The sequence below is a fragment of the Zerene cesonia genome, chromosome 17 (assembly GCF_012273895.1).
Source record: "Zerene cesonia ecotype Mississippi chromosome 17, Zerene_cesonia_1.1, whole genome shotgun sequence".
NCBI classification, from domain to species: Eukaryota; Metazoa; Arthropoda; class Insecta; order Lepidoptera; family Pieridae; genus Zerene; species Zerene cesonia.
This window is the reverse complement of record NC_052118.1, coordinates 309710-324739: the sequence shown is the minus strand read 5'-3', so window position 1 is coordinate 324739 and position 15030 is coordinate 309710. Positions and strand designations below refer to the sequence as shown.

Genomic DNA, 15030 nt, shown 5'->3' with positions numbered 1-15030 from the left:
TTATAGGACAACAAATCGAAACTTATAATTTTCACATAGTGAAAGTGTAAAAGGCAGTATTTTTATGTCAGTGGATCAGATTACAGAGGGCGAACATTGAAGCTATTACATACTCATCAATAATAAGTGGTTACAAAAACATACAACCTGAAAAAATGCGTTCAGATAGTAATTATATACCTTTGTTGTTTATAAATTAATTCGAGCCTAAAGTATTTTTTTATGTTAATTGAAATGATATGTCTGATAAGAATTCACGTGTAACGGCGTTTTGTTAATGTGATCTGACACTTGAGGTTAACCATAAAATAGGGCCACTAACAACTAATTAATCTCTTTAATTTGAAATATTATGTGGCAAATAACAACTTTCAAAATAATCCGTAAATAGATCAATTAATGCAAAACAGTTCTGCCTTCTTAAATGTTATGATGTTTGAATTGAAGATTTAAAAAGAAGCATACTTTCTATGTTAGTTCACAGTCGTGATACAATCTGTTAAGTTGATAACTTTATTAATAAATTTTTAATTTTTTCAAACACTTTTTATTTATTAATATTAACTATACGTTTTGTGTTTGCCAATAAGCTAATTTTTGAGATAAGGCCAAGAATTGTTTATATTTTTACGATTTTTTCCTTCACCGTTTCTCTAAATCTAAATCAGTCATAAAAATACTATTTGATGAACACTATATTTTATAAACTTCACAAGATATATAAAATTTGACAATTTAAGTAGAAAACTTCTCGAACCTTCCTAAAGTGCCACTTTCTGCTAGTATCTAAAATTGGCTTGGACAGTACTTCGTTCATTATTTTTTTATTCACCGTCCACCATCAAAGGTCGAGCAAAGTTTATCGGATATACGACTAGATAATCCCTTATCCTGTTTATCAGTCAAGTTATTAAGCTGCCATCGCGATCGCACGTGAGATAGGCCTATCAGACATAACGGTAGCAATTAAAATTCCTGGTCACAAATATTCAGTGGCGGAATTCCTTGGTTCGTTTTGGTTTTGACCCGGATTCCGGGGGTTTCAATGGGCAGGTCCGGGTCAGTCTGGCCGGTCACGACTTGCCAGCCGCTTAATTATTTTCTAATTATTGTGATTAACGTGTCTGTGCTGATAAGGAGGTGCTATTATATGTCCTTGAGTTTGTGATTCTAATCATTCTAGCGTTCAGATTATTGATAAATTAAACATTGTTTCAGTAACTTTTTATTTTTTAGCTTTAGCTGAGACATCTTATTAACGCAAATACGATTAAACTTTTCTGTAAGTCATGACATCTGTTAAAAAATATTTCTGGAATAGGTAATATTCATGATTATTGAATACAATCCCCATAATTATATTATGTTTTGCCAAATGTATCGTATCAAATCTTGATCATAGTTAGTCAAATGTTACTTACAACCGTGTATCCGTATCTGTCTTGTATGGGGAACACTATAGATTTTTTATTGATAATAACTTCAAAAGTAGGTAAAACCAATGCAATACAAATTCGAGCTCTTGTATGACAGCGTTTCCTATTTAATTTTTCTTAATTACAATCGTAAAATCACCTTAATCTGAGACACAAGACCTAAAATTAACCCGATTCTCTCCATCCTCCGCATTAGAACTAACGTTTGACTGCAGTGACACTTACTCATTAATCGCCCGTATTTCAAAACATAAACTAGTTTAAAATAATGGACAATAGTGTGATAATTTCGAATAATTTGTTACCGTTTCAACAGTAACCGTGTTACGGTATATTTATAATTCTCTTGAAGGTGATCACGTTGATTCGCTACGTTAAAATTAAAATGGGACTGAGCACGCCAACCACAGATTAATATTACGGGATTTGCAGTTTTATCATTGTTATTGGAAAAACTAGAAAATAATTTTTACGTAAGCGGTGCGTGCTATCAAATTGCGACAAGGGTACAGTTTCTACTTCCGAAACTGTATGGAGGAAAATTATGGATCAGAAAGATGATGATAGTGGACCGTGGAGTATGAAGGTTAACAAGGATGTTTGAAGATATATAACACCAAAAATCTTTAATATTATACCTAATATTAGTTTTTCTTCTAGTTCAGAATTTAATGCTCACTGGTTCATTTGAAAATGTCATAATAATTTATTACATCAACGCCACCTGTGAGCGCATTCGGCTTTCCCTTTCAACTCTTCCCACAGCTTTTCCATCACGAGATCGTGGGACAGACAGACAATGATACAGTTTTTATTTAGAACTTTCGCTGCATAACGCCAAGTAATCGCGGTAATCATGACTCTGTCTAATTAATGAGAAAACAAATGCTAACTACTCATTCATTGGAGTTTCGATGAACTTTCCAATGCGTTTTGCGTAATGTTTGATAATCTGTGAAAGTTTTGAGTTATTTATATATCTACATTATAATATTATATGATATTAGATTACATAATTCGATGGATACATAAAACCTATTGGAAATCAAATGCATATGTTATCTGTTTCGGTAGAATGAATAAATTTGGAATAAATTCATTGTAATTCAAATTGAAACGAAATAATTGATATCGAATTCAAACTTAGAAACATACGAAATTTATAGCTTCTGTTACTATTTCTTGGAATGACGATGAATGACAGCATTCTTTAACAAAGCGAAGTATTTTTATGAAAATATGTATGCACAATTCCCAGGTAAATTAAGCAATATTTTGGACCAAGAAATTAGAATGTTTTCTTTTATTTCCTATAACATAATCTTCATTATCATGAAAACCTGTCCTATGCATTAACTTTACCAAAAAAAAAGAGGAGCTTCTCAATTCCACTGTATTTTTACTGTTTTATTTGGTATGTACTGGGTGAACCGTTTTTTTTTTGTTTAATATTTAATTCAAAACCACTCGATCGATTTGAAAAGTTATTGTGTGTTTAGAAGCTACATATTCCGAGTGCGATACATTTATTCTCACGTTAAAACAAACGATTTCCAGAACGGCGTTCGCGAATGCAACAGCAGCTCGGACGAGAACAGATCGTCTGGGCACGCGTCCATGTCTGACAGCGGCGGCGGCGACGCGGCGCGCGACGAGCCGCGCCGCCCGCGCCAACCGCCGCATGCCAGGACTAAGCATCGACCGCATAATAAGGTAAGACTATTAGGATAACGACAGATAATTCTTATTCTAGGACGTTAGGAAGTAAATATAGACCAGAGTTAGGCCTGGTGATAATATTTTTATACATGTCGTGAAATAATTATGAAAGGATGTCATGAATGCGAGCGAAGAAAACGGTACAATGAAAAACTTTATCTGTTCTAATGTAAAATTTCAACCATGAAAATCATGAAATTTATGAAAAACTCCAACCGAGATAATCTTTTAATCAAATCCTATTTTTAAAATTCCAAACAGTGAAATATACATTATAAATCACAACATTGTATCATCTAGCTGCAGTCACCATGGCCGGGAGGCGGCGGGTTGGAGGACATCCGCTCGGCGATCAAGCAGCTGACGCTGCGCTCGCGTGACAGCAGTAGCACCGCCACCAGCGCCTCCAGCGCCGCCGGCAGCAACGGGGCGCCAGGTATTGTTACAGTTTTATTTATATAACTTTTACACCGTAACAGCCATTCAAAATAGAAACTGTGTTTCGTATAGTGAGTGGGAGGCTCGAACCATTTTCCTTACCCTCCCCAGACCTTACTTTAACTTAATATCCTTATCAATCCTGTCTAATTCCAAACCTTTTCAAGCTGCAATCAAATTTCAGACATCAAGGTTCTGCATTGCTTCTGCTATCGCGTGAAATGGTAACAAACATACATACATCCATCCATCCTCACAATTAATAGGATACACAATATTTGTTTTCCAAATATTATTTCTGGTCATGTCATTTTGATTCGATAATGTTTGTTACATAATTGTCATATCATATTAGGGTGGCAACTGTATTTTAGATTTTATTAAACCTTTTTTTTTCAAATATTTATAAATTACTTTAATAACGCCATAAATACTATGTATTACAGAGAATGGCAGTGTGACAGACGCGCGCCGCCGCCGCGCGCCGCTGGTGCGCCAGCCGTCGCTCGACACCGTGTGCACCAACGTCACTAGTGCGGACGAGTTCGTCTGGGTTGATTCGCATAATAGGTACTTATTTAATACGACTCATTATATGGCTTATATTATATGGCTCAAGTTTAAACGCTTAACCACTCAGCAATTAAATTTATCTTCAATTAATCTTCCTCAGCAATTAAATTTCTTCTATTCTTTCGGTAGTACTCTCAGTCAACCGTCTTTTAATCGACTTGTTTTTTAATTCTCATGTTTCTTAAATGTTTTCATGTGCAGGCTAGTGGAGCTCCGCGTGGTGCCGTGGACGGCGGCGGAGGTAGCGCGGCTCCTCTCCACCGGCCGCTGCCGCGACCTTGCAGCGCGCCTCGCGCCCGACACGCCGCCCAGACTCGCGTACCTATTGCAGAGGTGCGCATAATTGCAACAAACAATTATCTATTATTTTCTTTAATACATTTGGTACATCTTTTTTGTTACATTTGAGTGCAATCAAATGTTTAATAAAGCTTTGATTATGTAAACAAAAGCGAGGTCTAAATATAAACTTCAAATTTCAGGGCTTTAGTGCGAATAGCACGAGAGGCTCAGCGTCTGTCGCAGAACTTTGGTTTCTGTTCCAAACACGAAGTTGCTGGCGCGTTCAGAATCATCCTGAGCACGCCATTGGCCGATTCGTGCATAAAGGTAACCTTTTAATTAATAAGAATTAAGAATACAGCTAAGCGTGTTTTCGTGTTTACGTCATATGATTTAGAACACTTCTTGAAAAGATATAACATTTGAAATCGAGTGAATGTATGTTGTGGTTGGATTAAAATTAAGATGAGTGGATTGAATTTCATTTACCTACGCAACTTTTGCTCCCAAAAATAAGAAATGCAGATGTTTTCGTACTTTTAATTTTTTGTTGCTCTTTTAGCCACTAGCAAAATATATGTTATGTTCTGTCTTATTTTCAAGCACACAAGCTCTTCAACTTTATAATGTAAGTAAAAGTTTACCTGAGCCTTAAAAGCAATTATAACTCTAAATCCGAACTTCTCTCTAACCACAGCTTTTTTCATAATGCAATATCTTTTGCAGAATTCTTATCTCGTGGCAGGGCCACTCTTTTTATATTGTCAAGTGTCAACCCTACCAAATGATATATAGTGATAGCACTAAAAGATCGTATAGCTCTGTCTTTGTCCCACACTATATTGACTTGTACTGTAAGACATCACAGTAACCCCCCTGGTAACATTATTGCCCCTTGTAGGGCTGCGGTCGCGCGGGCACAATGTACGCGACGTCGGGCAGCGCGGCGCGGCGGCTCGGCTCGGCGGCGCGCGCGCGCACAACGCTCGCGCCGGGCCGCTTCCTACGATGGATGCTCGACGTGCGGGTCGCGCCCTTCGTACACGAGTGAGCACAAACACATGTAAACACACATAGACAAAACTCGTCGTAGACACGCGTCTTACTTTTAAAGTGATCACTCTGCTGAAGAATCTTTTAATATTTACGCTATGAATAAATTGCCGTCCATTACTTATAAGAATTTAAATAGCAGCATTGTAGTTTCTTATGTTAGATGGAATCGATTCACTATTATAATATATAATAAAAAAAAATGTTCGAAAAAACAGCCATATAACATTCTACATCCGTCACACAACCTTATTAATTTTTCTGTATCAAAACACTGCTAATTTCATATCCAACACAACACAACACTTAACAATATTCACTATTTATAATATGAAAACCCCCGCAGATACGCAGCAGTATACCTCTGTGCGGGCATGGAGACGCTTCTCGAAGAGATAACTCTGATCGCGGGCGGCTCCGGTACGGCTCCCATCACGCCTGCTACAGTGGACCACGCGGTGGCCACTTGCGCGGACCTGTGGGGGCTGCTGCAGCCCTACAGCCACTTGAACGCGGGCAGGGTGGCTTCAGGTACTTCTTTAGAACATAATTTGTCCCATTGCTCATGCGTCTTAAGCATTAATATAAATGCCTACCAGGAGCAAGCTGACACATATCGAAATATTTAGTTCTAGGACATGCTGGTTTTACATTTCCTGGAGATTTTATGAGACATTTATTTATGTCAGTTGTATACGACGAATTTTTGTTCAAAGCTACATTCGATTCTATTGTAACTTGGTGATAAGGCGACAAATAACATCATCCATCCTTTTTTCCTGAGTGTGCAGTCGGTATTGTGTGAATGACCTACGACAGACCTAAAACAGTTCACACAGATGGTTTTGTACACTTATTCGATAGGTTACAGAGTGTGAATAAATACAAATAATCTATCAATAGTTCAATTAAGTGAAACCTTTACTTTTGTAGGGGCACTGTCTTTATCCCGTTGGGAATCAATGAGTTCTCTTGGATCAGGATCCGGTTCCTCATCAGGCGCGCCCAGACCTGAACATCGCCAATTGGGGCTCAGTCATGATTCCGGCATCACTACTAATGGGTCTGGTAAGTAGTAACTCTTTTGCACAAAATATGTCATTATTAAGATATTATTGAATTATTAGAGTTTAAATAATAGTATAAGAAGCAAATACTACTTAAAACAAAAAGCTAGTCAAACGAACCAGTGGGTCGCCAAGTAGCGAGCGATCAACACTGCTCATGAATCTTTACAAGAAGACTTTTTATGATAAACAATGAAATTGTATTAATATTGGTCCTTCTGTTTTCCTTTCTTTCTTTCTTTCTTTCTAAAATAGCAAGAAGTTATTCATATACATCATAGTAGCAAGTTAGCATACACATAAATCGTTGGCCATTACGTAAATAAATGAAACGATTAAGAACATTGTACATCTTCCTATCTAACCCTCTCCAGCAGGCTCCGGCACCTCAGGCTCGAACACCAGCTCCGCCGAGTCCGGTGGCTCAATGGGGTCTGGGGGTACGGGATCGGCGGGGTCAGCGGGGTCAGCGTCAGTGCTACTCACCACGTGCGCGGGGTCGGCGGCCGAGCTGCGCGCCGTGCTGCGCCAGCTCGCGGCGCGACACCCGCCATTGTCGCCCGCTGGGGAAAGGGCTTTGTACTACTTCATGAGATGTTCGCAGGTGAGTTATTGGTTTACTAGTGTTGCTTCCTTTGTGTTCTCATAATGTATTAGGATATTTTATGTCTTTCTTCTATATTGAGTGACTTGAACATTCTTAAGTTATGTTTATTGAAATGATAAATCAATAAATAAATGAATGAACCACAACGGCAGCTGGAGCACAGCTCGAGCGGCGGGACGGCGTGCGGCGCGGCGGGCGGGCTGTGGGGCGAGCGCGGCGCGGGCGCGCTGCCGCCGCTGGGCGAGTGGGTGCGCGTGGCGCGCGCGCACGCCGCGCTGCGCCCGCCGCCCAACGTGCCCGACGCCGACGACGTGCTGCAGGCCGCCAGGCTGCTGCTACCGCACGCCGACTGCCCGCCGCGACCGATCACGTGAGTTGCAGTGTTCTTAACAATTTTGAACAAGCTTTTATTCTCCTAGGAACAATTTTTTTTCTTATTTGAAATAATAAGATCAATGTCCATATATCTTAACTTCTTTTTTTTTATTTTTTTTTTATGACATATCGCTATGACATAAAAAAATCGTCTGATGGTAAGCGATCACCACCGCCCATGAATATTGGTGCCTCTGCGGATGCGCTGCCCCCTCTTAAGGGGTAAGGGAAAAGGAAAGGATTGACGATTGGAAAGAAGGAATAGACTGGGATAGGTGAGGAAAAGGAAACGGGCCTCTGGCTCCCCCACTCACCGTACACAGTGACATGCCACTATTTCACGCCGGTTTTCTGTGGGGTGCGCTACTTCCCCAGATTAGCGCTGGAGAAACCGTCGCGTCATCTCATTTGTATAAAATTTCGCTATAAGATAGCACATCAATTGATCCATAATCCAGGCTAGAGGAAGCGATCGAGCCAGCATGGTCCCGCTGCACCCGCACGGCCGACGAGCTGAGTCGCGCGGCGCTCGGGCTGGCGCAGCGCGCGCTGCTGAGCGGCCGCCCCGACCTGCTCGGCGGCGTGCGGGCACTGCTGCCACCCGCGGGGATCGACGCTACTGACGCTATGGGGATGACTGTGCTGATGAAAGCTGCGTTAAATGGAGACGAGCAAGTGGTTGCGGTGAGTTGGAGGCCCATAATACAATAAAACAAAAATTAAAAACTTAGTTTCAATAATATATAATTTTCATGAACTCTTACAAAATGTTACATGTAAATTCCAGATGCTTCTTGAAGCGGGAGCGGACCCGAACATCGAGACGGGTGGTGCAGCGGCGCAGCACAACGCGCTGTTGTCACCGCGCTCGCCCGCACAGCACACCTCGCCAGCTAGCACTTATACGCCGCCTACTGCGGGTAAGCTAATTTTTAATAATTCTGACATGCATTACTTACATTTAATAGTCAGAGAACTCAGATATATTAAACTTTGTGTTACATGCACCATTTCTAAAATTAAATCATTGCTACTGTAGCAGTGAAAATAATTACAACAAGCTTTGCATCTTTTGTAGCGTATAATCAGTGCTGCCCCGTTTGACTCCTTTTTTTTTCCTTTATTGTCAATTTTTTGTGTTTCTTTTTTTTCTTTCACATTTAAAGTCAGGGTGTAGCTCACAAATATCTATACGTAATGTTGCAGGGTGGACGGCGCTGGTGTACGCGTGCAGCGGCGCCAGCGCGGGCGGCGGCGGCGTGGAGGCCGCGCGGCGCCTGCTCGCCGCCGGCGCGCGGGTGGACGGCGCGCCCGCGCGGGGCGACGACGTGTGCACGCTTACACCGCTGCAGGTATAATGTTACGTGGCTTTTATTGCAGTCCACAGTAGATGGTGACGTGCCCTATTGCTGCTACGGGCACAGATTTGTAGGAACGTATGGAATGTGGTATATATGTAACGATGATTATCCGTAGACCAAAATTAGGTTATGTTTATTCTCCCGCAAATTTTAAAGTGATTTATTAATCCTTGTAATACGAGCGTTTTTAGATTGAAAGTGTGTCTGTTCAGAGGAGCGTACTTATAGGAAACCAGTTACACGCACGAGTGTCACAAGCCAGCTGAATTTATTTAATTGTTACAATTATGTAGATATCGCTACACATGATATACAGCGTATGTACTTTCTACAAGTGTCCTCTAAGATAAAAATCCAAATTACTACATCAATCCAAAGTACTGCCTTGTCCCTAACTATAGGTAAGCTAGTAAAATCATTAACTAATATTAACTCTATTTTGCAGATGGCGTGTGGAGTGGGCAACCTAGAACTAGTGCAGTTACTGCTGTCGCATGGAGCCGATCCGTTCCTGTCTACGCAACTTAATGACGCATTGTGTTATTCAGCAGCAGCACAATATGGATGTTATAGGTTAGAAAATGATATCATGAACTTAAATAACATTTTCGTTTTAATTGAACTATAAATACCATTTATTTTAGAATTATACAAGTCCCTGCTATTACATATAAAACATGCTGAAAATTGTTCATTCTCTCTCGCTATAAATGTTATATTATTTCTTGTAACGTTATTGATGCTTGAGTTTGAAATGTCATAATATCAGTCGGCAGGTTGTCATGCCAATAGTAGATTTATGTGAAAATCTTTCTAGATTGCAATTGAAAAATTTATGTTATGATACATTAAACTGATTCCATCCAAACATTAAACAAGGTTAAATATAAAATATAACTGTAAAACAAGTTTATTTATAACCTCTCAAATCAATTCTCACAACGGAATAATCTTACTTTATTAAGTAAAGTTATTATGTTGTTGTAAATGATTTAATTGTTATACTCAGCACAATATAACTTCCGGTATACTTCAGGGCTCCATTGCAGCCCTATACTATGTGATACATACAGAAAACCACGCAGCTCCGGATGAAAGTTTAAATGCCAATAGATTTTTGCCTACATCTGCATTAAAGCGTAATAGTTCTTAACTATATTACGATGCAGCGCGGTAGCGGTGTGCTGTGCGCACGGGCGGCGCGCGTGCCTGCGTGCGGCGGCGCGCGGCGGCGGCGGGCGCGCCGTGCTGTCGCTGGAGGAGGCGCTGGCGGAGGGCGCGCCGCCGGCCGCCGGCCGCCCCCCGCCCTTCACCAAGCTGCAGCATCGCGCGCTGCAAGACGCGCTCTACTGCGCTGCCGAGACGGGACACCTAGGTGTGTGTCTTACTACTCACATTCATGTTCTAATTATGAATCAAGGACTTAAAAATATTTCGCTTATAGTACAGAGTTAAAAAAATATCATTATTACCAACCCATTTGTATCCCTTTGCAGACAATCGGGTTTTATAAGACTCTACATGCCTGTAAACCACCACAGCTTATATAATTAAAAACTATCAGTATATGGCTCACTTATTCCGGCTCGAAGGAGACCTTGCCGAAACTCTTTTTTTCAAATTTTATTGTCCTCCAATTTGAACCATCATTTTCAGACATAACGCTAGAGCTGCGCGCGCTGGGCGTGCCGTGGTCGCTGCACGCGTGGACGCTATCACTCGCAGCCGCTGCTGACGCCTCACTGGATCACGTGATTGATCAGCTGTTGCAGGACTTCTTGCAGGTGAGATTTATTGGTTTTGTTATGATTGTAGAGTTTATTCACTTTTCTATGTGTGCTACGTTTAAAATATACGTATGCTCTTTCTTTCAATGAATTTATAGTTGGATGATGCAACTACGAATGCTAATGATAGCTTACCTATTTTGTTGAGAGAAATTTTAGCTAATTTCCATGATAAAAAATGTAGCGCAAAAATAACTAAAATACGTAAATATTGATAGTCTAAAAATTACGGGAATCTGTTTCACCATAAATGACATTTTTCTACGTTACCTACCTAAAACATGTGTCCCAATCGGTGCAAGCGCATGAGCATAAAGCGAGAGTTTGTACTGAATAGTGGATGTTCCAGGTGTGCCCGTCCGACGATAGCCACTACAGCAAGCAGTTCATTTACGAGTGCCTCCCTCTACTCTTCAACATTTTGCGGTATAGTAAGGTAAGTTGTTGCAAACCAGATAATGCAGTAATTTAATCACGTGCATGAACATCAGAACAAGCATTTAAACACTCGGATTGAATTGATTTGATATTCTCTTCTATTTTGTGTTAAATAACGATCAAAACAGGATCTTAGATGAAATGTTAAGACAACGTCATTGATTAATGAAGGTTAATCGATGTCACACAACACAGCGCTCGAGCGTTATGTTGTCTGATACAAGAAATAATGTAGCATCATAAGGAATTATAACATGATTAACAGTACATTGTGTGTGACAGCGCTGTGTGTCAGTACTTAGTTTGTCAGCTAGGTTTATATCAGATGGGTGTGTTAGCGTGATGTATGTCTACGGATCGTGTATCAGTACTACTAAGAGTGCTTGCAGAAGGAAGGCACGGTGCTGCTGCTGGCAGACATCCTGTGCGCGTGCTACGGCTGGGAGGCGGTGCCGGCGGTGCGCGAGCCGCCGCCCGCTGCGCCCGCGCCCGCGCGCGTCGACGTCTCCTACGTCAACAACCCCGAGCTCGCTGACGTCACCTTCCGGTGTGTAACACTGTTCATAACGTTTCTACTGCGTGTACGGTGTTTTGTGCATAATTATACGTATATATTTCATATTGTTACTTTAGGATGTTTAGTTATTAATAACTTTTGAGCTGCTACTTATCTATAAAATAAATCCGATGGAATTTCTAAAAGTTAACAGCACCAATTGGTTTACGATTTAGCAGCGAACGTGGTGACTGTATAAACTGTGACTGAGTTGTATCGTAGCGAACAAAAATGTAATTAATTAATCGCATTCAAAATCAGTTAAATCTTTAATTTCTAAGTGCATAATACTAGAGTAAAATCTAACTCAAGAAAATACTGGTGTATTATGAAAAATCTCCAGTACGATATTTAATTTCATAAAAAAAAATTAAGTTAGACTAACAAATAAAGTTGAACTATATTCCTTAGGGTGGAAGGTCGACTATTCTACGGGCACAAGATCGTGCTAGTGTCGGAGTCGCCGCGGCTACGCGCGATGCTGGCGCCGCCGCGAGCCGCCGACGGCTCGCCGTCCGCCAGCAGCGCGCCACCATTGGTGCAGATTAACGATATACGATATCATATATTTGAGGTACATACCCACATGTACAATATTATACTATTAAAATTTAAATTATATTTTATGTTATTACTTATACATATACAAAAAAAAATTAAACATAAGATACACATATTTATTCAAAGACACTTGTTCTAGAAACACTTTTGACATGGCAGTTTCTTGCCGGTCGACTTAGTTGGTTTTATAACATAATGTCAAATACATACATCTTGTAGCTATTAACACTATCCTGTTAGGTACTCTTATATCCAAATCTTACCGACACTGCGCTGTTGCCGCACTTATCGCACAGATTATTGAATGAATATTATACATGTGAACTATTTTATTTCCATTCTTGTACTGATTAATTTCTCATGCATATACATATATTATACTGTTTATTTTGAGGATAACAACAATTTAAAATAGTTTCAAAATACCGTTATGTACCTACCAGTATCGCTGGTGTCTTCAATTATTTATAATACTGATAATGGTATATCTCTTTTACTATCCATCCCCCCTCCAGCAAGTGATGCAGTACCTGTACGCGGGCGGGTGCAGCGGACTGTCGCTGGCCGAGGCCGACGTGCTGGAGGTGCTGGCGGCCGCGTCGTTCTTCCAGCTGCTGCCGCTGCAGCGCTACTGCGAGGCGAGAGCCGCTAAGGCCGTGGACCTGCATAATCTCGTCTCCGTTTATATACATGCTAAGGTACGCTGTTTGTTATTTTTGTGGATTTGTAGTGGTTGTATGTATATGTAGACTTGACATGATTTGTTTTTGTGTTAGTATATTATATTTATAAAAACTTATCACTTTGTATTATGTTTTACAGCTTACAGTTTTTAAAGGATTGTATATCTTTTTAACCCGACGAGCTTATCAATTGATTTTTTTTTCAGTATTAAAAAAAGTTTATTAAATTAATTCTCCATCCCTTTCTCTAAATTTTTATGTTATATTATTGCTTTACTTAGATTTATTATTAATTCGTATAAATTGGAGCTGAATCGATCCTATTCTTGGTTGGATCGCATATAATATACTCTTTTTTTATGGTATCAAATTTCAACCACTGGGTGAACACTACTAAATACATCTATCATTATTATTATGTCCATATAATTACTCATAATGCACTTGATTATCGCACTATATTCGATACATTTCTGTAGGTGTACGGAGCGAGCCAGTTACTCGAGTACTGCCAAGGGTTCCTGCTGCAGAACATGGTGGCGCTGCTCACGTACGACGACTCGGTGAAGCGGCTGCTATTCGGCAAGCGCCTGCCCGGACACAACGTGCTGGCCGCGCTGCTCGCCACGCTGCAGAAACGGATCGAGGCTAGGAAGAGCCACGCAAAAAATAAGATATAGCCCCACTCGCTGACCAGTTGAGCAAACACCTGAATCAACTTAACAACTGAGTACTGAAACGTCCCGAAAGAACTGAACGATGGACAAAATATAATTAGACTGCTTGACAAGAGAAACAATCTAAAAAAGAGTAATTTAAAAAGAATAGTACGAACCAGATGGAATATATGAAATTGGACTACTACCAGTGAAGCTAATCAAAAAGCTACATGTTTTAAAAAAAAGAAATATCATCTATACGTTGTACTTATTAACGTGATGGATTGTTCAATAAACCTTCCCTTGAGGCGAGTACCTGAAGCGAAAACAAGGAATAAAACGAATAAATTTTGACATTTAGATATTGTGTTGCTGTTTATTACGTACAAATTATACGAATTTGAATTTGCCGCCTCCTGTTTTGCAAAGACAATAGCTTATTGATTGAATGACAAATCTGTCCTATGTCATAAATTCGCTCGTCGCTCTTTTTTCAAGACATTGTTTAAAACTGTTTATAACGCTAGATTTCTTTTACATGATTTCGAAATATTCTGAACTCGTTATAAAATGTATTAGTGTTAAACGTAATTGTTCTAAATTCGTTTGATATCTTAATTAATCCTTTTTGTGATTTGTCTCATTATTTAACCACAAATGTAAATAATGACTGCATATTTAAAAGTGTCGAAATGTTATTTGAAGATTATAAATGTAATGTAAATATAATATTTTATAAATGTGTAATAATAAGTTATAAAATGTAATTATTCTTATTTTGCATTATTAATAGACTGGTGGAAAATATAGTATTTTAGGTGTTAAGATTAATATGGTAGAGAAAATGTGCTATTTTAATAACTTTTTGCTTTTACAGTTGAAAATTGTTTTGTCTTGAATTAATGAATTCCATCTTTTGTCTCACCCAAAAGAACTTTTGATTGATGCAATTCTTAAACAATTACTACTGATATATCTGTCTATATCACTACTTTGAAATATCCATTTTAAATAATTGTGTGTTAGATATATCTTAATTGTAATAATTTTAAAAACTAAATTTTGAGAATTAAAAATCTTGATTTGTTACTCTTGTTCTGCTTTACTACAAATTATTGTGAAGTATTAACTATGTAATATTGTAATTATTGTTGAATAAAGATTTAGTATTTTTTACTCTGTTTTTTCTTAAAATTTCCTGTTCCTACTCTCAGTTTCTTTGCCAACACATGATCGAGTTGATTAATTTTAACATAGATAAAAAGGAATAGATTTATTATACAATTACATAGCTACCACCTTTAAATATTGTATAATCTACCAATTATAATCTATCTACTTTGTAAATTTAGCAAATGAAATACTGAGTAGTAAATTATTATATGGAAATTGGTTAAGCGAAACTTTGGATGGAATGTGACCTGTATGTACTACA

At 39.1% G+C, this 15030-nt stretch overlaps 1 protein-coding gene across 7 annotated transcripts in view; it reads left to right on the top strand.

Annotated features, from left to right (window-relative positions):
* Positions 1–14771, top strand: part of LOC119833196 (ankyrin repeat and BTB/POZ domain-containing protein 2) — a 48577-nt gene extending 33806 nt beyond the window's left edge. For 3 of the 7 annotated variants that reach the window (XM_038357103.1, XM_038357098.1, XM_038357104.1), the window contains 21 exons: positions 2994–3149; positions 3456–3591; positions 4040–4163; positions 4368–4499; positions 4649–4775; positions 5350–5495; positions 5848–6032; positions 6435–6569; positions 6943–7172; positions 7328–7545; positions 8009–8234; positions 8338–8470; positions 8757–8902; positions 9357–9484; positions 10081–10286; positions 10568–10695; positions 11036–11134; positions 11526–11683; positions 12104–12266; positions 12769–12951; positions 13416–14771. In XM_038357103.1, coding sequence (XP_038213031.1) covers positions 2994–3149; positions 3456–3591; positions 4040–4163; positions 4368–4499; positions 4649–4775; positions 5350–5495; positions 5848–6032; positions 6435–6569; positions 6943–7172; positions 7328–7545; positions 8009–8234; positions 8338–8470; positions 8757–8902; positions 9357–9484; positions 10081–10286; positions 10568–10695; positions 11036–11134; positions 11526–11683; positions 12104–12266; positions 12769–12951; positions 13416–13616 — 3360 coding nt within the window. In that variant the 3' untranslated portion in view covers positions 13617–14771. The remainder of the gene's footprint in view (positions 1–2993; positions 3150–3455; positions 3592–4039; positions 4164–4367; positions 4500–4648; positions 4776–5349; positions 5496–5847; positions 6033–6434; positions 6570–6942; positions 7173–7327; positions 7546–8008; positions 8235–8337; positions 8471–8756; positions 8903–9356; positions 9485–10080; positions 10287–10567; positions 10696–11035; positions 11135–11525; positions 11684–12103; positions 12267–12768; positions 12952–13415) is intronic. The other 4 variants (XM_038357102.1, XM_038357101.1, XM_038357099.1 and 1 more) reach the window with 4 other exon arrangements.
* The last annotated feature ends 259 nt before the right edge of the window (positions 14772–15030 follow it).